Source organism: Colias croceus, chromosome 19, assembly GCF_905220415.1.
Source record: "Colias croceus chromosome 19, ilColCroc2.1".
Lineage (NCBI taxonomy): Eukaryota > Metazoa > Arthropoda > Insecta > Lepidoptera > Pieridae > Colias > Colias croceus.
In genome coordinates, this window is record NC_059555.1 from 1422011 (window position 1) to 1449648 (window position 27638).

General features: G+C 31.3%; 1 protein-coding gene across 5 annotated transcripts in view; it reads left to right on the top strand.

Annotated features, from left to right (window-relative positions):
- Positions 1 to 10078: 10078 nt before the first annotated feature.
- Positions 10079 to 27638, top strand: part of LOC123700563 (homeobox protein cut) — a 122644-nt gene continuing 105084 nt past the window's right edge. For 4 of the 5 annotated variants that reach the window (XM_045647812.1, XM_045647814.1, XM_045647818.1 and 1 more), the window contains exons 1-2: positions 10079 to 10251; positions 24176 to 24441. In XM_045647812.1, the coding sequence (XP_045503768.1) occupies positions 24319 to 24441 (123 nt within the window). In that variant the 5' untranslated portion in view covers positions 10079 to 10251; positions 24176 to 24318. The remainder of the gene's footprint in view (positions 10252 to 24175; positions 24442 to 27638) is intronic. The other variant, XM_045647813.1, reaches the window with a different exon arrangement.

The following is a 27638-nucleotide window of genomic DNA, read 5'->3' on the forward strand; positions in this document are numbered from 1 at the left end:
AACGAATATGAGGTCAAAACTATAATCCAAGATGGCGCCGACGAAAATTTTACATCTTTTCGTCATGGGTGTCATTTTCATGGTTTTTGGGGTAGCTATTAGCGAATATGAGGTCAAAACTATAATCCAAGATGGCGCCGACGAAAATTTTACATCTTTTCGTCATGGGTGTCATTTTCATGGTTTTTGGGGTAGCTATTAGCGAATATGAGGTCAAAACTATAATCCAAGATGGCGCCGACGAAAATTTTACATATTTTCGTCATGGGTGTCATTTTCATGGTTATTGGGGTACCTATTAACCAATATGAGGTCAAAACTAAAATCCAAGATGGCGCGGACGAAAATTTTACATCTTTTCGTCACGGGTGTCATTTTCATGGTTTTTGGGGTAGCTATTAACGAATATGAGGTCAAAACTATAATCCAAGATGGCGCCGACAAAAATTTTACATCTTTTCGTCATGGGTGTCATTTTCATGGTTATTGGGGTAGCTATTAACCAATATGAGGTCAAAACTAAAATCCAAGATGGCGCGGACGAAAACTTTACATCTTTTCGTCACGGGTGTCATTTTCATTGTTTTTGGGGTAGCTATTAACCAAAATGAGGTCAAAACTAAAATCCAAGATGGTGCTGACGAAAATTTTATATATTTTCGGCATGGGTGTCATTTTCAAGGTTTCTGAGACAGCTATTAACAAATCCCCAATATAACCGTCGATAATTTGGTATATTTTTCTTACAACCGTTTACATATTTTTCGAGCAGAATTCAAATTCTGTGGAACTGTACACAGATAATAGCCTTTTGAAGTGAAACTTCTTTAGACGCATTGAGAGTAAAATTTCAAGATCGCGTTATGGTAATACTGTCACGTTATGGAGCAAGGCTTGGTGATTTTGGTATCTATAAATCTCGCCAAAGAAGTTTCACTTCTGACACGTTATCTCGGCACACACGCTCTTTATTATTTTATTCTCTTCGTTTTAATGTTTTAGATGAACTTTATTTTAAAAAAAGTTTAGCGAATATTAACATGATTGCCACAGAGTTACGTTTTATTATATAATTACATTTCTAAATATGCATTTCAATGTTCTTTAAAATTGTTTTTAGAAAGACTGTCTACAAAACTGTAGTTGTAAACGTTTTTGTTATTTTATTTAAGTTTACTTTAAAGGAGTAAGAAAAATATACCAAATTATCGACGGTAACATTGGGGATTTGTAAATAGCTGTCTCAAAAACCTTGAAAATGACACTCATGTCGTAAAGATGTAAAATTTTCGTCGACACCATCTTGGATTTTTGTTTTGACCTCATATTGATAAATAGCTACCCCAAAAACCATGAAAAAGACACCCATCACGAAAAGATGTCAAATTTTCGTCAGCGCCATCTTGGATTTTGATTTTGACCTCATATTGGTTAATAGCTACCCCAAAAACCATGAAAATGACACCCGTGACGAAATGATGTCAAATTTTCGTCGGCGCCATTTTGGATTTTAGATTTGACCTCTTATTGATTAATAGTTACTCCAACTCTTTGAAAATGACACCCATGACGAAAACATTTCAAATTTTCGTCGGCGCCATCTTGGATTTTAGTTTTGACCTCATATTGGTTAATCGCTACCCCAAAAACCACCCACATTTGCTACTTAGGAAAAGTTCAGATTTAAAGATATCATAGGTAATTTGACGAATATAATTTATTTCATTCCGACCGTTTCTCGGAATAACATACATTTACTAAGAAGGGTTTAATATATTGCCGGTAACATAATATTATGATGTATGATAATAATTCATAATTCATAAAAAAGTATTTTATACATTTCTTAAAAAGCTTCGATATTGTATACAATAATACAAATCATTAATTGATTATTATTCAAATTGTTGTAAAATAGTCACACTTTTTTAAGTTGGTTGAATACACTAACATACTTATTACATACTTAAATATTCAATTATTATTTTGCCTTTTTTATTTGTTTTACTTTTAATTATTATTACCAATATTTTTAGAAGAAAATAAATTAATGTATCCAGAAAGAGAGTTTCATTTTAAACTTTAAATGTATTTATAAAATAGACCAATAAACCAGAAGCGTTCTTTATGTTTATGTTGATTCTACAATAAAAATGTTCGATTCCATGATATTTTTATTTCTAAGAGCAAATATTTTTACGAGAAATTAACAATAAATTATCTTTTATATTGTCCTTTCAGAAAAATTTGCTATCCCTAGTATTTCAAGAACTTTCCTTTCAGGGCACATCGAAAATTTCTACACTGTATATATACAAACAAATATATAAATATGCAAATATTGCTCGTTTAATGGTATAGGATAAGTAGTAAATTTATTTATTAACAACATTCCTACGATAGCAAATAAAATCGAACTACTGATTTATTTATACTGTGGCGTAATCGCCCGCCTTCATAGGTCACCGGAGTTCATGTCGCGCCGGCTCCTGCGCAACGCGGGCGCGAGAAGTCTCAGTGCCTAAAATGCCTAAACTTTCTCTATAAGGGCCCCTTAAAGCGGGCGAAGCCGCGGGCGGTAAGCTAGTACATCTATAATTTTAACTAAATACTTATATAGATAATAAATAACACCCAGACACAGAGCAAACATCTATGGTTCATTATACAAATTATTGTCCCGGGTAGAAAAAATTGTAGGAATACAAACAAATTGACACACAATATTTAACATCTACATAGATATTAGATTGGCTATAACACAATATTAAACCATCCTTTACTCCTTTAAACTTCAATGCATGCAAATTTCTATAAAATAGATTTGCACTTTGTGCCTATAGGAGAGACACTAGAACTAAATGTTGAAATAATATTTTTAGTCTTCAAGTGTACGAAGTATTTCTTCATCGCATTTTATACTTTAGATCTCGAAGGATACATTTTATTTGACAACACGTCGTCACATGTAAACTGACAGACAAGCCTAAACTTGGAATTTATAAAAAAAGGAGAATGAATAGATTTCAGATATTCAGAATTAAATATTTACTCTCTGTAATGAACCCACCCTAAATAATATAATATTTTTTTTTTACAAAAGTTAATATTATGTAACTATAAGATAATTTAAGTAACGCATAAAAATTATATACTTGAAATTATCACTATTAACAATAATTATATAGGTATTAGTACCTATTCTGTAGTTAACTGTTAAAGTGACAATAAGTACTTTCATGAAAAAATAATCTCGAAAGATGTTCTCAAAAGCTTTAAAAAAACTTCCCTAAAAGACAATAGCTTCTCTAACACCTTGAAGCTGTAACCAAAATCTTATTTTTCTGCTAACCATCCGTAAAACACCAAATGACACCCCACACAATATGGCCGCCTTTCATATGTAAAATAGTCAAAAAATTGACATAAGGAACAAAGATCGCCATTCACTGCATTGATCCACATTCGCTCGATAGAACGTATTGTTATTTTTAAAAATATGATGGATATTTGCATATCATTTTGACGTATTTGTTTTTTTTTTTTTAGCATAATAGGCAAAGGTGTTCTACAATTCAGTTTTGATAGTGCTTTGTGTCATTTGGAATAGGACACTTAATTTTTATTCTTCATGATGTAGGCCCATGTAGGCCAAATAAGGCGATTATAAATATGGTTAACACTTGGAAAAGTAAAGAATGGGCAAAAAAATATAACTGGCAATTCTGTCTTTACTTATATCGTCAATTTTCTATATGTAAGCCAATTAAATATAATAGTTTTTAACATGTACCATCTACTTAGATAGACACAATGAATAAAATAAAATTTACCATAAACAACGCGTTTTTATTATTATTTTTTGACCTTCACAATTTATGTTATAAAAAAATTGAACAACCTTTTTACAATACCAACTTTAAACGTCTGGAAGCCAAAACCCAAGATTAAAAAAAAACTATCGAACCCGGACGTCTATATTTGCTCAAACATCGAGCCTGACAATAGCTCCAGTCATTAGTGGATTTGAATAATAAAAAATAAACTAAGGGGAGACGGTGCACTGTTGCATAAGTAATTATAACAATTATTCTTTGATAGATAATAAATTATATCTGACAGTGCGCGCTTTTCGATCTCATTTCGAATTGCGTTCTAGAATTTGAACACGCGCTGTTTTTGGCGGGATGTTTTTTTTTCAGGGAGTTTTTTTTCTTTTGCGGCCAGTTTGATAATTTTTACGAGGACAAATTTGAAATTAATAGTACCTACACGTAATTAATAATTATATTATTGTAAGTTTTAAATAAATTCATATTATTAACATAACTTTGAAACTATAAAAGAAACAAACATAGAATAACTTCATTGTTCCTATAAACTTGTTTATATACGAGTTAGTGATAAAAGGAAGCCAAATTCTTCCCAAATATTTCTTAACTCTTTTTAACAGTCAAGTCAGAATCGACAGCGAAAGTTGTAATATGAACTTTAAAAGTGAAATTAAATCAGCTGATACAACAAGGGAATCTCCAAACATCTGCCTGTGTTTCTTGTGTTAAGATAAACATAATATTTAAAAAAATGTTTTAGCCTATTATACGTCTTTAATTAAATATGCAATATTGTCTTTACGTTATTTAGTATCTAAGTAGGTAAAGGTATCACGGTTAAGCTGCTGAAACAATTTTGATAAAATTTTCTTAGTAGATTGATCTTTCATCGAACGTAGTTTAATTACATTATTTTATCAGTTTTCAGATAAATAAAAAAATATACGAACATATTATTTTTTCTTATGATTTTATAGTATGACATATTAAGGGTTCAGATTTAAGGACTTAAGAACTTTTAGACAGATCACACATGGCCATTAAAAACTGCCAAGAATCGAACCCAGGCAGACACTCAAGCACAAGTGCAATGAATGCATTTAATGACCCACTGTATGAACACTGTGCCCGCATAGTGTTAATTGTTATTGTGTAGATGTAGGAAGGTTTAGACAGGACGGTAAGTGTAATTAGTTTTTTATTTTATTTTTAGGTTATAATAGAACCACATCGATGCAATAATTGGGTAGTATAGACTATAGAACAATCATAAATTCGTAGTATGCAGCAAAAATAAGTTTATAATAAGGTGTTAAAATAATAATAAAATATCGTTTAGGTAGGTAAGTAAAATGTAGTCATGATGATGGGTGAGCTTTTCGTTCTTAATAATTATACATAACAGGTATTTTTGATATGTCCATATTGGTTCAACATATATGGGCATGCAAATATAACTGCATTTACATCATTAATCTAACTTTATAACATAATTTCTCAGCTTAAGTCTTATATTATATAAAAAATAACTAAAAGAATAAAGCATCTACCTACTAATAAAATAAGTCACGTTCACAAAAAGAAATTTCCCCTTCTATACATACCTAACTCTATATTCAAATCATTCAAATAAGAACCAAATTATGGTATAATTAATATCAGTAAAACAATGACCCATGTGGGCCGCAACTATAAAACCAATTATTGAGTACTTATCAGCAAATATGTCATTTTGTTCAATTGCATAGAGTTATTAATAATATAGAGCTCTCATATTATGATTATGCTGCTTCATTTATGTTTAAACTGCAAAATTTGTCATCATAAATTCGTAGAAAGTTCAAAGCTTGAGTTTGAGATGGAGTAATTATCTACTAATACGTGAATTTTTTTTTTCAAAATTAATCTAGGTATTTATTTTACCTACTAGCTAACCCTTAATTATTAATATTGTATCTACTGCCAAGACACACTTATCCCTTATGGATAGAAAATCTGAAAAGTTTTGTTAGTTTGAACGCGCTAATCTCAGGAACTACTAGTCCGATTTGAAAAATTCTTCCAGTGTTAGATAGCCCATTTATCGAGGAAGACTATATATAATCACGCTGTTTTACCCGCAATCCTGGTAAAACCGCGGCGCACACAAAATAATTCAAATTTAATAAAAGTTGGTCAAGCTATTTCATAGGTGACATTATGACACGATTTTGCATAAATATATGAAATAGCAACAAAATTAAAGAATTCGATACCGCTACCGGTTTTTAATGTATCGTTAATTATTCATAACTGATTAAATCGTTATCTTTAATCTAATGTTTATTTACAATAACAACATCAAACGATACGCCGAATAAAATTTGCGTTTAAATGTTTAAACGAAGGTTAATTCTTGATCGGTGATTATTTGTTGATAATCCTGTTATTTTTAATAAAAACAATTTTATTACTTTGCAAATTTCACACTATCAAGTTCAGTACAATTTGACCGCCTCCTTGGTACAGGGGTTGACGCGTGAGCGTAGAACCGAGGTCCTATTCGATTCCCGGTGGAGACGAAGAAAAAAAATGTCTCGGTCTGGCAGGACACATAAGGTTGATCACCTACTTGTCCCATTTGCCCCTTACCCCACTTGGGAACATGGGACTTCAAACTTATTTATTTATTTATTTATTTATTTATTTTATTTATTAATACTTTATTGCTCTTAGAATCATTACAATAAGACTTAATCTAAGGATACATTACAACAATTGGCGGTCATATTATCGCTATGCATATCGCTAACTTACTTTTAGTGCAGTACAAACAGAGATTGTAACGGTGCATTTGCATCAAACGAACATAGAGCTAGAGCTTGAGCAAGAGCATTCGTTCGTGATCTTTAGTGTCAACGAAAACTCGTATTCAGTGTTTTTCAGTATTAGAACATTGCATATAATGTTTTCGAACGCACTTAGAACATCGAAAGAATGCTCTACGCCTGTTTACACTAAAATAATTTGATATAGTGGGGTTAGAATGAGCACTCATTTCTGAGATACTGGTAATTACGTAATTTTATAGTTGTAGTTTCTAATTCGGTCGTTTGATGTAAATGCACCTTAATAGGAACTATACAGATGATTAACATAAAAATGCTTAATGTTTTAAAATTATATATGCTATTTATAAATTACTGTCCCGGCTAAATACCTAAGTTATTCTGCTTTTCTCTTATCACTTATTATGTAAAATGGATAGGTACCTATTGTCTGATTCGTGTTCCTATCCGATATGCACACAAAATTTCATGAGAATCGGTCCAGCCGGTTCGGAGGAGTATGGTAACGAACATTGTGTCACAAGAATTATGTAAGTACAGAAATTAGATTTATAAAAATACACTAGATAATAATAAATTTTGTATGTTAGTCACTCTTTCACACAAAAACAGATCTATCTGCACGAAATTTGACGCAGAGATTAAATGTACACAAATTTTATAGGTATCTAACCTAATCTTATAGACGGATTAGACGACCTCATAACTTGAAATGATCTAAAAAGAAAGAAAGAATATCTTTTCCTTTTCTTCCTTAGATGACGCAAATACAAAAAAATCTCATTACCTTTCAAACCCTAATGAATCCCTTCAGAATAAAAAGCAAACCCTTTGAATATCGCGTTTATATTTCTAATTAACTTTGCAATTTTTCATAACTGAAGCTAATAAATCATTTGGAAATTAATAATTAATAACTGCGCATTGGACGTGAGATTTCAGTATTTGAGAATATAGGGGAGGTTTTAATTTTTACGAATTTTTCTTCTTGAAAGAATTGTGTGGATATGAACTTGTTGCAAAGGTTTGTGACTTGTGAGTATGTGTGTGTAGGTGCTAGATTGGCTATTCGAATGTGTGTGACATTTGGCTCAGTAACATATCTATTTATTTGTAATATATTTCTCTGATATTATTATATTCTGAATGACACATTTCTTGGAGGTAAAAGCTACTGAACTGATTTTTTACCTAGTTGTTATTTTGTACGTAGGTAATATTAATTGTCTTTAGGTAGGTACTAATAACTAATATTATAAAGCTGAAGAGTTTGTTTGTTTGCTTTTACGCGCTAATATCAGGAACCAATGATTGAAAAATTATTTCACTGTTAGAAAGTCCATCCATCAAGGAAGGCTAACTAGCTAATACCAATAGGAGTAAAGCAATGCGTGTGTAACCGCGGGGCCCAGCTAGAGACCATTATAACAATATTACTTACTTTTACCCTAATAATCCCTAAATAACCTCAATCATAACAAAATCAATTAAAATCGAAAACATTTAATAGCATAATTCGAAGTTGTATTTACAGTCTTATCCACATTAAATCTCAACCCTTTAAAATCGAAGGGAGAACAGATGTCTCGATGTCTTAGAAGCTACCCCAATACTTGTTTACTTTTTGAATAAATAAGGGTATTTCAACACTTTTTATGCTTTAATATCTATAAAAAATAGGGTATTTTGAAAAAATATTTTTCACTTCAATTAGATTTAAGAGAATAGGTAAGTTTTATTGCTTGTGAATAACTTTTATCGAAAGCTGCTATGATAGTGAGAATTCTTTAAAAAGTGGAATGCTACATATTTCCTTTTAATAATGAATGACGGTATTTTTTTAATATGTAGGTAGGTCCTTCATACCATAATGTGTAGATACCTACATTTTATTTAAACCCTAATGAAAAATTACATCAATGTACATAATACCTACTAGCATACGTATATAAATGATTAATAATAAAAAATACCAAATTACTTACTGTTGGATAATTTTCGTTAATATATTTCCAATTTTCTCCCTTCATGTTAGTTCAGTATAGAGTCATGGCTAGATCGTATACAAGCCTATGAGTAATATTTAGCAACTTTATAACTAAAATAATTCAAAACGAACTGTTTATCTACAATAACAAATACTTACCAAGAAATACTTCACGTTTTTTTTTAATATAATATAATTGTAATTGTCGTGCGATAAACTTTTATGGAAGTGAAGAGTCCGTTTCGAACCATCTTGTACAAGTCGAAATTAAAATGAAGTTGTTACGCAAATAATAAAAAAATAACATTCCAAATAATTATTTATATTAATAGAAGCTATGTAAACATGTTTTAATTTTTTTATTTTATTGTTTTATTGGAGAAAACTCCGTGGAAAACCGGGAAAGCGTCAACTGGCGCCATCTAGTGTGGAGAGGAGTTATACGAGAGGCTAAAACTTAGCTTGAAGTAAGTTTGGGGTTTTGTAGAGATTGTTGACTTTTTGTATGCATGCTATGTTTTCGTGTTTGGTGTGGAAATTTGGTTTTGGTGAAATTTTAATTTTGTGTTTTTTCTTTTTTATATCTAATATGGAGTGGGTAATTAAAATTCGTGCAATGGGTTGAAAAATATTTTTTTTAAAGTACTGAGTAAAAATGTGATTTGATGATATCCACACGTACCTAAGTATGAAAGTTGCCTTCATTTGTAGGTATGTAAGATTTTTTTAAATAAAACATCGAACCTAATTAGCATAAAAATAAAACAAATATTGTATTCGAATAATCGAATCCATTTCCGATCGGCTCAAGGACCTAGTAACCGAATTTTGGGTGGCGCGAAACAAAAACTGACCTACATTTGTGCCCTACCGAGTTCACCCACCCCTGCGTCTCTACATCGTCTTGCCCTTTGCACTTCTCATTCAAGGCAATCTTGCAATAGTTCTAAATTCTAATTCAACTATATAAAAAAAAACTATTAAAAAAAACAATAAAATCGAACGTCGCAATTCGAACATTCGATATAATTAAATAAAAGAAAATAACACAATTCCATATTCAAATGCGTGCAAAGAATTCCACAACTCTATTACAAATTCCGAATAACTAATTAACATTCGATATCCCCATTCCAACATAGTAAACAAATAGTTGTCACGTCGTTGCAAAAAAAGCGCATCCTATTATCGACTACAACAAAAGGACTCGCGATACCTAAGTACACATCTCGATTCATCGTCTCGACTCGCGAGGCGCGCCCCTCCGCGCGAGCGGGACGCAGCGAGCGTTGGCCGCGAGTGCGAGAGGGAGGTCCGTGGTCATCTTAGCCGGCGAGTGGCGTCCCACTGGGCGGGGTCTCGCCAAGGAGCTCGCCTCAGATGCGCGCAGCTGGAGGGGCCCAAGGATTGCACTGCAGTCGACACACGCGGCCACCGCGCGCGCTCGTGCCTACTGCCCGTACCACTCTCGCGTCCTTACGTAACCGATTACCGATAATCGATTTGTGAAAAACTATTTTTTTTTTAATCGACTTTTTTGTGTGTGCTCCTTGATGGACTCAGGATTGTGTGTGAACAGTTTGTGTTGACGTTTGTGTTACATGTAAGTGATAGTGTTTTTACGGCTTTTTGTTTTCGTTGTGATTATTTTGGTTAGTTTGTGTAGCGATTTTTTATGTGAATTAATCGATTGTATCGAAGCAAATTGGGGAAGTCAGAGTTATTAAATGCGATATATTAATTACGATCAAACACTAATGAAGTCATGAATGTGTGCAATTAAAGTATAATAAAAAAATCATCGATTTTCTATTGCGAGTGATCTATGAGTTTGATAACGTCGAGTTAATGAAATTAATTAGAAATCAAACGATGATTATTCCGTCTATTGATACAGTTAATTAGCAGTTGTTCGGTGTAGCGGTTTTGATTGACTGTCTGTGACGATCGTTCGGAAACACGCTAACTTATTGGAAATATAAAAGCACGCGAAACAAGATTCATACTAATGATTATTTATGTGACAAAAACTGTTTGTTTCTGAACAGAAGCATAAACATATTCGTTCTAATTTCAAATAAGATTCTTTTTCTACATTTTAAATTTTTTTCTTCAACAAAAGTTTGGTGAAGTGACTTATAAAATATATTTTTCTACATGCACGTAAAAAATGTTTTTAATCTAAAGAAACCATACATCGTGAAATAAACAATTAGTGGATATAAATAAGATATATTTGGAAATTAAATACAGTGAGAATAATTCAGTTTTAGTCTGAACCGGTAAATTTTAGTTCTTATTAGAAAAAATTTACTCTTTAAAAAAAGTAACGTTGATAAAAAATGATACGAAAGTTTAAAAAATAATAAATAAATGGCCAATTGGTGAGTTTTTTTTTTATATTTCAATTTAAATTATTTTAAGTGACAGTTTCGATAATTTTAATATTATGAATTAGGAAATAAACACAAACTTTTGAAATTAGATTTGTACCAATTTGTTATAATTATAAATTCATATTTTCGTTCTTTTATAGGCAAATAGGTGTCTAGCTTTTTTCAAAAATATAGTGTTGTTATTACGAATCATAAATCAGTACATTTGTGTTAATATATTGTGTTATAGGTAAATAATAATATGAATAAACAATGGTAAGTCATAATTTTTAACACCTAGGTATTAAAAAGTTTTTCTAACTCTTGTGTTAAATATTTTTAAACTTTAACTTGCCGTGTTAAAAATAATCGAACTTAAACAATTTAAATTTTAAAATAAATACGAATTCATAATAATAATGTGACTAATTAATTATCTCAAAAACAATTTTGACCAGATGGCGTCAGGTCCTTGACCCCGGTTAATTGTTTGTCATTTTGTGTCTATTTCCTATGTCAGTTTTATCAATTAGAACACATTTATTTTTCTTATTAGATTATCAGTTTTATATAATTTTAACTATTTATGTACCTAGGTAGTGATTTTATTCACAGTTACGAGAATCAGTTTAAAATGTTAAATTAGTTTAAAATGTATGGAAAGATACCTACACCTAAAAATGTGTGCGTTCCTATTTTGTTTTTTATAATATATTTTAATTGACAAAAGTTATTACAATTCGATTTATAAAATGTGTTAATTATTATTGCAAATAGGAACCTACCAGCTAGTATTTAAAAAAAACTTTAGAATAATAAACTTATTGGAATTGGCAATTTAACAGACCGGTGGGTTCGAGTCCCGGTTTTTATGGCATTTTCTGTTTTTAAATACTTTACTTATATTTGTATGAAGTAAATTAAAACATTTCCTATGTTCGTTATAATTCAACGTATAGAAAAAAGTATTGTTAACAATCGTATTATTAAATATTTTTGACGCAACTTTTTATGAAAGTTACGGCCAAAGTTTTCATTATGTGACCCGTATTATGCCAATCGTTCTTGCGCTTAAAAATTAAAACTTCCTATGCATTATGCATTCGTAGTTTTAAAATTGTTAGCTATACATTAAAAAGTAATTGGAAATAAGAAAAAAATTCGTAACTTTCGTAGGTACCTACCTAGGTAGGTAACTAGAAAAACAAAAAAAAAATTTAGGAGGGAATTGAGTTTGTTTAGCAAAATTAATATAATTTCCCTTTAGGTAAGTAAATACCTATTTATAATTTACTTAGGTAAGCGATAATATATTATCAAGTGTAGGTAAGTATTTTTAGCTCATCTATACCTAGGTATTTGTAGTAGGTAGGTACTTACTTAGTAAACTTATTATAATATCTTAAAAACCCTGTAGAGGATGTTTACACGAAAACTACTGAATCGATCATGATAAAAATTGTAATCCCGGAAACGGCATAAGCTAGTTTGTTTGAAACTTACTAAGTAAGCCTACTCACTACCTACTAACTTGAGAAAGAAGCCTTTATAGGGTTAATATTAAGTAATAGGAAAAACATAAAAATTTAATTTGCCGCTTGCCGTGGTTCTGGCCGTGTTGACTAGAAAAAAAAATCTACTTAGATAGAGAAAAAACACTTTCAAAATCGGCTCAGCAGTTTTGACTTTTGAGTTTATCAATTACAAACAAACAAACATTTATTATAATATTGATTTAATTTTCGCAATTGTATTAATGTCACATTAGAAAACATATCCGCTAAGTACAAAAAACATTACAATTTTATAAACTTGGACATAACTTATTAAAACATAAATGACCGTTTTAAACCCGGTTAAATAGCCAATGATGATAACATTAAAGTAATTATTGTGACAACGGAAGTTTGTTCAATCGCTTAGCACATGTGTTAGTGCAATCATAGTTATTTTTAATTTATCGTGAGACCTAGGGTTAATGCTGATTAATTATTAAATATACGTACCTAGGTATTTTTGTATGGGTGAAATAGATAATACTAGGTTTCAGCCCGCGGCTTCGCCCGCGCAGTCAAAGAAAAACCCGCATAGTTTTGCGTCATTTTCCCGGTATAAAAAGTAGATGTCCTTTCTCGGGTATCAAAATATTCCCATACCAAATTTCATGAAAATTGGTTCAGTAGTTTAGGCGTGATTGAGTAACAGACAGACAGACAGAGTTACTTCCGCATTTATAATATTAGTATGGATTAATGGTATGGGAAAAAATGCTTGTTGTAATAAGTATGGCTTTATAGGTAGATTGAGTTAATTCTTTCTGATTTAGTTTAGCTTTTTCGTGTAACTTTTCAATATTTAAAATGTAGGTATGCAGTTTTTAAACTAGGTAGTGTAGTTATTAGTTACCTAGTTTTATAAAATGGTCTAATAAGAAATATATTACCGTAGTAAGATTTTTCATCCATTTATTCCAATAAGATTTCCGGTCGAAGCTGCGGTAAGCAACTAGTGTACTGTGTAACATGTCTTAATAATGGTGTGCCCATATGGAAATCATAAAATGATCCATTCTAAATGTTAATGTTATAAATTTATAAGTCGACATTGAAATTTAAATATAATTATTATTTATAGATATTAGATATACTTGTAGGTAATGTAAGTTTGTTTGTTGAATTTATTTTTTTTTTGTAGAGAAGTGTCAAGTATATGAGATAATATGAGATATTTTTTATTTAAATGGGATTGTATGAATATAATATATATGGGATCCGTACTTACTTGTTTAAAATAATATCCACACATAATAATAAGTTCTTATGCGTCGGTACAGGTATCTTTTAGTTACACTTAAACTGCTGAACCGAAAATGCTTATAATACCTACCTAATTATAGCTGTTGTGCTTGTAGTTTAGAAATTGAAAAAAAAAGAGTTTATTATAATAATTTTTAATATTTTTCATGTGCATAATTAAGATCAAAATTTGGATATCTATGTTTACCTAAGTTATATATTAAGCTTTAAGTTATAGGTAAACTAGCAGTCCGCCCCGGCTTCGCCCGTGGTACATATTTCGCAATAAAATGTAGCCTTCTTTCTCAGGGTCTAAAGATTGTCTGTGCCTTTCATCAAAATCGGTTGAGAGAAGCGTAACAGACAGACAGATAGAGTTACTTTCTCATTTATAATATTAGTAGGGATGCTTTCAAATTTCGTTACGTAACTTTAAAATAAATCATAATTTAATACCAATTTAATTACAAAATCTAAATATTAATTACTTTTATAATAAAGTATTTAAAAAAACTAGTTTTGTATTAATGTTAAGCATGATTATTATAATTTGTGATTTTATTATCGATTTTAAATTATGTTAGACTAATTTTATTCATCCTACTAATATACATATATAAATGCAAAAGTTTGTGAGGATGTGTGTGTGTGTGTTTGTTACTCTTTCACGCAAATACTACAGAACCGATTACAATGAAATTTAGCACACATACAGAGGGTAACTTGGATTAACACATAGGGTAGGTTTTATCCCGGAGATCCTACGGGAACGTTAACTATTCGGGTTTTTCTTTGAAAACGCGGGCGAAGCCGCGGGCGGAAAGCTATTAGAATATAATGTGCATGCTATTGATAAAATTAGTAGGAATTATGAATGTCATTCTTTTTTGGCATTGTATAAAAAAATAAAAATTCTAACAAGAATATTCCCTCTATACTCATTATTTAAGTTAATTTTATCAAGGAACATGACATAGTACAATGGGGAAATATATATTAAAGTAGGTATTAACTTTAATATAATATTCCGTTGATAAATCAGTTTTAGAGTGACACATGAACAAACTTAATAAATCTTATGATCATATTATAACAAACGCAATATGCCTAGTTGTAAAAACATCTCGCATCAATTGTTTTGTTTATCTTAGTTGTAACTCTACCCGTAACGGATGTATCGTTAATGATAATAATATTGCAATAAGCGGTTATGTGGGAACTATTGAGTATTGATGTTTAATATTTTTACAAGTTTATAGGTATGGTATTTATTTAAAGTTTTTTTTTTGTTTTGCGTAATCGAGAATCGAACCTAGTACTTCTTGCGCTACTATACCTACACAAATACCTATCATTTAAACCTAACATAAAATATGAAAAAAACTACTGAGAAAAGACAAAAAATAATAAAAACAAATATACCATGTACCTATATATAATAATAATGTCCGTATATTATCTATATGTATACATATATAATAAATCTGTAGAAGCGTCAATTCTGTACATTGAAAATATTGAAAAAATAAATAGCAGGGGGTGTTATTGGATCGATACCAAACTCAAATATTATGTGATTAAAAAAAATTTTGATTGTCTGTAATCTGTATGTCTGTCTGTCTGTCTGTCTGTCTGTATGTTCAGGCATCACGTGAAAAGTAACGGTTCGATTTCGATGAAACTTGGTATAATTATACCTTATTATCCTGGGCATAAAATAGGATACTTTTTATCCCGGAAAAATACGTAGAAAAAATAAATCTTAATTTTTCCGCGCGGACGGAGTCGCGGGCGGAAGCTAGTTATTAATAATAAGTTTTCTATGTTTAGCATAAAAATATTCCTATGTTACATTCAAATAAATGTAATGTTCTAACTGTGCCCCGCAGTTTTACCCGCATTGCTCTGCTCCTGTTGGTCTTAGCGTGATCTTAGTCTATAGCCTGTCTTCCTCGACAAATGGACTATCTATCAATGAAAGAATGTTTCTAATCGGACCAGCAGTTCCAGCAAACTCGTAAGCTTTATAATATATGTATAGATTCATAGTACAAAAAATCAACAGACGCACAAACAAACGATACATATACATAACTGAATGGTAACTTAACCCGTTTAATTGATATATCATCATATATTGTTTACAATAGCAATAATGGGGATATGTTACACCGATAGCTGCAAGTTATAAGCGGTAGCGGAGCGATTTTATGATATTCTATTACATAGGTACCTACCTATAGTATAGTTACTCATTATTATTGTTAACTTTTAAATTGAATTATTGTTGTGAGTTTAATACCAGGACCTTAATACAAATATTTTAAACTAGCTTCCGCCCGCGACTCCGTCCGCGCGGAAAAATTAAGAAAAATTACGATTTATTTTTTTTCTACGTATTTTTCCGGGATAAAAAGTATCCTATTTTAAGCCCAGGATAATAAGGTAGAATTATACCAAGTTTCATCGAAATCGAACCGTTACTTTTCACGTGATGCCTGAACATACGGACAGACAGACAGACAGACAGACAGACAAAAATTTTTTTAATCACATATTTGGGCTTGGTATCGATCCAGTAACACCCCCTGCTATTTATTTTTTCAATATTTTCAATGTACAGAATTGACCCTTCTACAGATTTTTAAGATGATTTTATTTTATTTTATTATGTATTTTATTATGTAGAGCAACGGAAAAAATGTATCAAGTCAATTTATTTTCTGAGAAGCAATCCTAGTAGTTACGGATATTTAGTAATTCTAGGTACTGTTAGCAGTATCCATATATAATTATTCTAGAGCTCAAGTTTTCAGAATTGACTCATAGAGCATATTCAGTGGAAATTAATTTTTAATTTAAGATACCTAGGTTTTAATTTACATTTAATTTTATAACTATTTTGCGGTTCATTTAAAGCATTCCTGTCAGATTTTGTATAAGTAAAGCATTTTTTCAACAAAACATAATTTAATAACTCAATCGCTTCTAACTTGACCTACACTCCTACTACCTATCCACGTCCAATCGATTCTAAACTCTATCCCATAGAACTAAAGCCTAAATTACATAACAAATACCGTGAGAAAATATGTCGAAGTCTCAATTTAAAGGCTTATCACCTTCAGAAATACGAGTTTGTATTTTTATAGCGATTTTTAATTTTTTCTAAGAACTAGGCGTTTTGCTTAGTCTACTAGTGGAAAGTTTTTTTTCGCATTTATAAACACATTGTTGTGAATGGTAAGAAATTGTATTGATTATTATTTAATAATATTCACTAGTTTACGAATATTACTTTAAAAGACGGTGTTGGTACAAAATTATTATGCAAATAATACATCGATAGGTACTTAGTTAGTTACCTACTTATCAAAATATTAGATCGCAATCAAAATTTTGATATTTCCAATAAAACACAAAAGATAAACTCGATAAACTCACACATATTTAAACACCAACGCACTAAAACATTTGCCATTAAACATTAAAAACAAACACTAACCCAATCGAAACTATTTGCTCTAAATAAAAAAACAAACAAAAATACCAATTGACCTTTACGTCACAAAAGTTCGAAGCACATGGTGAAATCTGCCGATCTGTGAAAAAAAGAAAAAGATACAACCATCTCGCTCGTTTGTAGAGCGCTGTCCCGCTCTAGCAGGACATGTGCTTCCCGCGTGTGATCATTGATGTTTTTTTTATTTTTATCAATGGGTTAGATTGTGGTTAAGAATTAGTCATTTATCGGTTCATGTTTTAATAATTTCGATTATCAGAAGAACTTCAACTATAGATGATAAAAATAAATATAACAGATTATTGATCTCAAAAAAAAGAGTAGCAAAGTTTTATTTTAGTTTTAAATTTAATACAAAAATATTGACAGCTATCGAACCTTGAAACTTTCACCCACTGAACCATATTATATAAATACGATACAGACAGACAGACATAAGAAATGACACGACATTAGCTCGAACAGGTGACATCCAGTAATGATCTGAATGATATTTAGCACTCTGTATTTTTAGACTGCACTATTTTAGCATACGACGCGGTTCCGACGCGATATCGGATGGATTAAATGATCTATAAAATGGATCGTCATTCGTCGAATATAATATATATATTTTTATGCACACATCAGTATCTATTATCTAATCCCAATTTAAAGAAAGCATTTATTATATTGTAAGTATCAAAAATAGACTACATAATATTATAATGCTATTTACTTAGTTTACATTGTAGCTATGAAAACTAGACAATACATACTTTACTTATTAAATACTTTCAACAACTGCACAACTGCATAAGTATCATCAAAATTCGTTCAGCAATTTCCGGGTGAAAGAGTAACAAACATAGTGCATATACACAACTTTCCTTTATATTACTACAAGTACAGTAGTATAAATTCAATAACAAACACAATTTAATCCAGCCAATTGACATTATTTGACATAGTATATTGCAAACGGCTCGACCTTTACACTGGCATCGAATCAAACGATAGACACCATTTGCTATGTTTTATTTTGTTTGTCTTGCAATAGATCAGAAACAGGTGAATCACTATTGACTCATCATCACCTGAAATTGGCCAGATTTTGCTGGATCTAAATAAATAAAATAAAAGTTTATTACATTCGATAACACAGTTTATAATAAAATCTGACGTTTATGTTTTTAGTAGTTTTTATGACAGTGAATATCGTAGTTATTTTTAATTTTATTTTAATACAAGATTTTCCAACAACTGTTCTTAATAAATCTTAAAATTATTAGTTGCTTTTTCTAACTGAAATCAATAAAAACTAAAGTATTCAGAACTTATTAAACAATACAATAAAATATAAACTCACACATGTGCACACTGCACACACAATAAAAAACTTCTTTAATTATTTATTTATTGATTTATGCTTTCTTGCTCAAGATAAAATACAAATTGAGACTTAACCTAGGATACATTGTAACAAACGGAGGCCTTATCGCTAAATAGCGATTTATAATAAATATTATTATCTATCAGTCAATTATAATATATAAGAAATTAATCGTGCTTTAAATCCGTTAAAACTTTATTAAACTGCTTTAATATAAAATCATTTCTAGAACATTCGAAAAAGGTAAAAAAAGCGCCAAATCCCGGGACATCATCAATAAGTTGAATTGACATATCCAAAAATATATTTCCGTGGGGTGCTATGATGTAGTACATCTGACTGTTGTCATGGCAACCATGGTTTTAGTGGCTTGCGGGTATTTATAAAAAAATTTTAATGTCAATATCTTTTCTAATCATAGTCATCATTACATTATTCGTAAATTACTTTTTATGGCCTACGAGTTTTAGTTTCTGTTCGAAAAACTTATAAAAGTAGGTAGGTACTTAACTACTTAATAAGGTCAAGTCCATTCGCAAGGAGCATCGCTTACACCTAAATAGGATTTAATTACCATCACACCTTTTAATATTTTTTTAATAGAATATAAAATACTAAAAAGTAAACAAGCTTCCACAATTTTCCAAAAAATCTTAAATTAATTATTTAATAAATACAAAGCAAACATAATTTGAACACAACATTACAATTTTTTATCAAAATATTTTATATCCGTTATTTCCAAAACTCATGGTGACCGAGCGAGGGGAATAAATATTGAAATGTCATATATCGTTTACCAATGTGTCTTCCCTCCACTGAAAATATCTCCGTTTGAACAAGTAATACAATTACATAATATAAGTATTATAAACTACTTACTTGTACCTATATTTTCTAGTTCTTCTGAAGATACTTCGTTATGATTTAAGAAAACTTTTGTCTTTTTCACAAATCTAGGTACTTACAGTTAAATTATTTACGATTACTGTTATTAATTAAAATTTCTTCTTTCCAAACTTTAATTACCTATAACTATTGTTATAATACCCATACCCACATCGAAACCGAAAACGCATAACCTTCAAATACCGATACCAATCTCTATAACTTATGACACGCTTCCATAAACAATGTTATTTTTTTTATTTCCTTCCCGCGCTTTTTACCGCCACAATTATGTCGTCTAAACTGTTTTCGGATCCCTAATGAATAATAAATTGTCTAATTATTATCCCCTAGGGCCTAGAGTGTTGTTTGATATATTTATAATTTATTTTAAAAATAACACGACTATCTCTATAATTTATCTATAAGTCAAATTGTGGCGGCAAGATGGCGGGTGATTTTGGATATTCTAATTATTAACTAACGTAATTGCTTAATGTTCCCTTTTTAAATTTTGCTTTGGCGCGCTTTTTATTGTAATTAATTTTTATTATGCTCTTCGAGGTAAAATTAGTGTAACTAGCCATGTGTAATTTTGATGATATAGGTGTACAGTGTACTGTAGTATAAAGTCGATTTTATACAGAATTAAAATTTTTATTTTACAGGTATCTTTCATACTAAGTTATATTGAATGCTTGATGTCGGACTACATATTTTGAAATATATTTATTACAAAGTCTAAATTCGAACCTCACTGAAACAAATTGTACCATAGCAAAATGCATGGTTATCTGTATAAATATTATGATCACTTGTATGTCATTTGGCTTATTAGTTATTGACCAGAATTAAACTATAAAAAAGTATTTTAGAAAATTTACAAACGCGAACAAAACCTTGTTTAAAAGCTAGTCAATCAAACGTTGACCTAATTTAAACCGTTAAAACGATATATCCGATCACATACAGATAATGTATTATGTAACTAATTACTATGGACTTGTCCAAAAATAATTGTCGAAATGGCAGCACCTGCCCGGTAATTAATAAACGATGTCTCGATTGGTATCGAATATCGAGTTTATTCGATTCATCCGATTAGATATTCGATGGCATAGAATATACGCTTGGAGTTTCATTTAGCGAATCCATTTACGAAAACTTGCCCTTACAATATCTATCTATTATTTATAAGAAAAATACAGATTATAACAACAATAGGTTATTATTATCGATCTTCTACATAAATATAATTTCTAGTATCACCAAGGAGGTTAGCGAAAAACTTATAGATGTCAAGACCAATCTTTATTGCTCTATGAAATTGTTTATGTCAATTTGGGTGACGTTGACGTTTTTATTGCTTTCGGCCTGCTTTAATATTATATTTACACCAAGAAAATTGATCTATGTGACACACGATATTGCTGTTATGTCGAATTTATGTTAATTTTAACACGTATTTTCATGTCACAAGGCCTACAAGTAAATATAAATAAATATATAATAAATAAATATATAAATAAATATAGTTCTTATAAAACTAAAAATGAGTATACGATGCGGTCACATACAAATATACAGACTTGTATAGGCGTGTTAAAAAGAAGCAAGTGAATCTTTCCATTAGCACGGAAACAAAGCTAAACGACTCAAACAAACAGGAGCACAATGTGCACTTAGCCTTACAAACAGAGGTAACAAAAAGCCATCAATCAAACTGCAATGAAATAATCGAATTCCCGAACGTCGAGTGCAGTTCAAAGAGCGAACGAGAAACCGCAACAGATTAAAAAAGATAAAGTTCCGAAATATGACTAATATCTGACGCAAAGTTGAGTGTCGATAACGCGTCTATGGCAACAAAAGGACGCGGGAACGAATTCGAAAAAGGAACACCGAATCGAATTTCGACGGAATAGATACGAATTTTAGATTTGGAATGTTTTCAAACGACATTTACATTTCGCGTATCGATATCGCTTCATTTCGTGGCATTTCGATGGACGCTACGTTTTTGTTTTGTTTTGCTCGACTGGAGTAAATGTTCATTTCTGCATTATGTTGTCGTTGATATTAACAAATTTTTCTTCCAAATTTTTCAGTTATTAGAACTAACAAATTATTGCAGTTATATTACGAAATCGTAGAAATTAAGATTTATATTACGACGGTTTTAGTTATATTAGCGACCTAGATACTAGATAATTTAAAACATGTTAAGAGGAAGCAAATAAATATTTTAACTTTGTTTTATAAAAAATAAAATAGTACTGCGACTGTAACACAAGCCATAACTATAATTCTTCGTTGACTTTAATATAGCCACTAGTATCTAACTTTGATAGCTATTAAAAGTAAAAGCGTCATCAATTCGTCGCTTTCCGATAAAACTTTTACAATAAAATAGGGCAGGTGCTCAATACGTAAACATGGCCACAACAAATTTATCACTATCATAAAATATGGGATTGCTCTTTGAACCTTATTAAGAAGGTAGCAAAGCCTTTTTTTGTTATTAAGTAAGTTGCTTGTAAAATCTATCGTGACTACTAAGTTCTCCTGTACGTTGCCAATCGATGACTTTGACACGAATTCTGAATTTATTGCTCTTATTTTTCAAAACTTTTTCAATATACACGTTATAGCAAATCAATATAGATACAGTTTCTACGCTAACATATCTGTATGTCCTTCTGTCACGCAGGAACGGAATCGAATATTTTAGCAATGAACACATTTAGATAAAACTTTGCCTGAACTACTACTACCAAGTGCAACAAGTTTAGAATTTGTCTAAATACCTATAAAATATCGTATATTTTGAACCATATATTTAAAACTTAAATGTACTAATTTTGCAGTTTATCAACCGCCCCGTACTTAGTAGGACGTTATGACGTCATTGTAATAAAACATATTTAAATTATTAATGTAACGTTCATATCAAGTCCCACATTTCAAGGAAGTTTTAAAACAATTAAGAAAGTGCTGTTACTAATAAATAGTAACACACGACACATTTACAATTCAAATTCAACAGTTATTTTCAAGGATTTATTTAATGAAAAACGTTGAATAAATGTTTGTCGAAAAATAAAGTTGTTCCGTGTAATGGATGGGGTCTCACGCGATTCCTTATTAAGATATCGGTATCTATTGATACCCTATTTCGAATTTGGAACGCGTTTGAATTAACCAATTGAATCGTTTGAATATCGATTGCTATTAACAAGATGTATTGGCTGAAAAGTGATTTGAATCGTTCGATTTTTAAAAGAATTTAAAAAATATAAACGGTTCGATTTTCAAATCTTGAGAACTTTAATTGAGGATTTGAATGACGAATAGAATACCAATGAAGTTCCTGTATATAAACACATAGATTAGTAAAATCACTTGGCACGCTTTTATCATAGAAAGTACGAATGCGTTAATAAGGCTTGTGTGACCCGGCTTCGCTTATCTATCGCATCTGGCCTCCCCCTTCTAATGAATATTAACTAATAAACTGTTGTGTAAAGCCAGTTCAAGTGGGAATTATTTCTATTTGTATGACTCATTTTAATGTCACGTAGGAACATAATATATTTGACGGCGAATGCGATAATAGTTTGATTGATAATGGTGGAATCGACGCGTCTTGATATTTTATTTTGTGGTTTACGATTTATTTATGGCGCTTTTCGTTGAAATTTGAATGATAGTTTTACATACTTAGTAATTGATTAAAAATTAGAGCAAAATTATATTGATTGATTTCGAAAGAAGTAGGTAGATACTATTTCATCTACACGTTGCTTACGAAACCTGAGCGCCTCATCTCTGAATTAAAAAAAATTTCAAAATCGAATTTCGAACTCATTATCCAAAATTCAAATGTCTTCCATCTTGACTATTTTGAATTTCGGACTTGCTATCATTCCAAATTCAAACGCACCTTCGCCGTTCGCCAGTCGAGTTGACCGCGCGACAATCGACTGATCGATCCAAGTGGTTCGTGTCCCGTTTGCATATCGGCGCACGAAACACTTATCATGTTTATTGATTGACACGCTACTAACTCTGCCACTGAGATGTAGATAGGATAATATTTATGGTCAATGGGGGTAAGGGTGCTGGCCAATGGCTACTTGATTTTGAAGGTGTAGGTACATTCGTTTAAGATCATAGTTGCAATGTATGTATACAAAAAGCAACAAAATCTTTTGTGGTACTTTTTATTTTTATTGTAGAGTTCGATTCGTGCTAGGTGATGATAAATCAAACAATTTCAAATAATGCTTCTTTGGAATACACAAATGCGAAACAACTATTGATTCAGTACGAAGCTATAAAAGCAACTGTAGTCGGATTGCAATGTGAAACAAATAAAGCAAACAAAGCAAACAAAAAAGCCCCGATACCGTCAAGACATTAACGTCATCGCGCGTGTGAAAGAACTCCTTTAGCTGTCAATTTTCTTTTTTCCGTATCGGCCTGAGCATCAAACGTAAAAATTAGTTTCGACACGAAACGTTGCCCGATTGTCTGCCAACGGAATCGATTACAGCGCTATTTTTTCTTTTCAGAAGACGGCACGCGAGCGAGCGAAGATTTAAAAAAAATTCTAGAATTGATTTGAAAATGGCGCGTTTGAAGTTTGATTTCGGCGGGTGCACGCGCGGGTGACGGGTCAGTACGCGCCGGGAGCTTGCGGTGCGCGGACGTCCGGATGCACCCCACCGGCGCGGCCAGTCTGCCCGCCGCACCAGAGGCGGAGGTGCAAGCTATGCACTCGATGGACTGGCTCTTTAAGAAGGAAAGGATATATCTCTTAGCACAGTTCTGGCAACAGGTAATTTGAGGGTAGATGTATAAATGGCTAAAAAACATGTTTTTTTTACTACATAAAATAAAAAATATGATTATTACACAGAACTTCAAGTAGGTACCTACAAATTAGCTGAAAATACCCTCAAATAGAAAAAAAATAGAGATCCAGAAAAACTGATCACCTCGCACTAAACATGGACCTAACCATCAAAATTCTAAGTTTCTAATACAACAAAACCAAAATCTTTAAAAGATCACCTGTATAAAATAGCAAACTACTAGCTTAGAGACAAAGCTTATTATTCAAGTCAAGTATATCAAAACACAATTATTTGCACATGACACAAAAACCCCAGAATCAATTAATAGAAACATTATAACCACAATTAACCTGTACCTCGGGGTCCCGGGTACTGATCCCGGTCGAGACAATTATTATCTATTGTTCTAATAATCGTTATGCAAATATCTGATCGACTTCCAACACTAGTTTGTACCGTGGGTCTATTCGGATATTACGTTCGAATTTTTATCAGTACCTAAATTGTCTTTGATGAAAGACGTTATTTTACAGATGTTACTTTAAAGTTGTTTAGGAATAAATATCACTTAAGTAAGAAAGAACCAAAGGTAAGTAAGTAGATTTTTTTGACGGCGGTGTATTTAAGATAAAATTTGATATTTAAACACGTCAGCAAACTCGCTTTGAATTCTTATAGGTACGTAAAAACACAATCAAGAGTCAACCTGACAAAGAAAGAGGTATCTATATAAATTATAATATAGAAACTATGGATTATCCGTCTGTCTCCAGTTATCCACTCTTTTTGGGATTATAAATGCATCTACACCCTTCTAATTTATCAAGAGGTTAGTGACCCACACCCTTCCCGACCCTCACTAATATTCATATTAGCATTTGGTCATTTTGCCTTATGATTCTTGTGTCATAGAGCAATGTGAACTAGCTGTGCCGCGCGGTTTCACCCGGACAATCCAAAATCAAGTATTTCTACCAAATCGTCCAGTAAATTGTCCCGAAAAGAGTAACAAATATACATACATACGAACTTTCGTATTTATAGTATTAGCACAGAATACATAATAGTAGCTAAACGCTACAGAACGGACACTCTCCACCTCCCGCCAAAATTAAACACTTACCTCACCCCGCACGATCAGACAATAGACATAAAATGGTCCATATTTTTCTACAGGGACGATACGCAACGAAGATTGACAACATTAATCAAATTGACTTAAAGTAATTTTATTATTTTGGATTTGTGATTATCGTTTTTCGTAGAAAATGGTTAGATATTGTGCTGTTTACGGATGTATTTCATCAGAAAAACGCGAATTTTTTTTTACGCTAGTCAAAAATGTGCCAACCATAGAGCGTTAACACACACATTTGCAGTCTCTACAGTGTGACTGTCAAAACGATAATTTTGTATGGAGTGTCCGGGGTGTGGTATTAGTAAGATTCTATAGCTCATCTGTTATTCTGAAGTATAACCTATATTACTGGAATGTTTCTACCAAATCTGTTGAGTAGTTTTTTCGTGAGAGAGTAACAAACAAACATACAAACTTTCGCATTTATAATCTTACTAGGATAGATCCATACAGTAATCGGAATAGCGTGGGGTCAAAATCGGACGTTGCGTCCAAAGTTACACTTGCGAAAGTTTCAATAGTTTAATCTGACTTTGATGTAAAGTTAACTGTAACTTTGTGTCCAAAGTGATTAAAAAGTATGAATGAATGAAGAAATAATTTAAATCTTCTTAATGAGACGTTTAGATACGAATTGTAAAAACGATAGCAAAGATGGTTAGTCAAAAGTTACATAATATTATTATGTCCAAAGTTGAGTAATTTTGACAGAAGTGTTGATGTCATAACTTTTTAAGTCTTTGACTTTGACACTATTTTTATATCAAGTGCAATATTTATATTTTTTCTCGAATAAAAAATATATATCAGGACATTTATAAGACCTTGAATTATTTTTCCGATATATACCTACGCGAATAATACCCTCATTTAAGAAGAATTATCGCAGTACAATAGAAACACGGTGATTATATCCTTGTCTTCAATAAGATCGAGGATTTCAAGATATTATCTCAATTTAACGGAAGTTACGTCTCAGTAACGGAAACGATATTCAAGGTCCGATATTATCAGCTTTATTGAAAATGAGCTAGAAATTATTACCTAAGTGTTTGTCTGTAAGCTGAGTAATGGAGTTAGTGTGTAGAACTGTTTTATAGGTATTAAGTTTGTTGTAATGGCTGAACTGATTTTAATAGATTTTTGAAGTGAAAACTTCTTTAGCGGCGTTGGGTATAAAATCTTAAACTCGCGTCAGGACACGTGGCCTGATCGAAAAAGCGTAAGACGGATTTTTTTTTTAGCCCTTATATTCCATGCGTAAGACGGATACTATTCCAAAATATCAAACATGCTGAACGTTAATAATCAAGTTTTCACTTCTGCCGGCACTCCCGGAGTGCAACCCGTCTTTTTTTTTTGTAATTTTTATAGAAGAAATAAATTATGTTCATAAGTAAGTCAATTAATTTAAGAACTGAAACTTTCCTAATTTATACCATACATATTGTTGTTTTGTTATTTGGGCTCGTGCAAAAACTATAGAACCGACTAGGCAAGACAGATTTCAGATTATTACAAACAATAAATAACACAATAAAACGATACCCTCTCTAATGTGGCATACCAGCAGTCCCAAAATCGCCAATTTTCTGACTCCAGACAACTAAAAAAATTTTTCTTCGAACCTTGAACTCTCCTTCATATTAACCACTGAACCACTGGTCTTATAAATACAAAATACGAATCAGTAAGCGCACAATACTATCTCTTCTATTCAAATTGCGTGTATCGGAATACACATCGTCGTTACAATGAATATTTATGTTACTATTTAATACGGGCTATTGTTTACCATGCTCGCTATTGAAGGATTTTCTATTTTAATCATTGTACTGAAATATTATTTAATGTTTATATAAGCTGTGCTCCGCGGTTTTACCTGCAGTGTTCCGTCCTGTTGGTCATAGCGAGATGATAATAACCTTATAGTCTTCCTCGATAAATGGGCTATCTAACACCGAAAGAATTTTTCAAATAGGACCAGTAGTTCCCGAGATTAGCGCGTTCAAACAAACAAACTCTTCAGCTTTATAATAT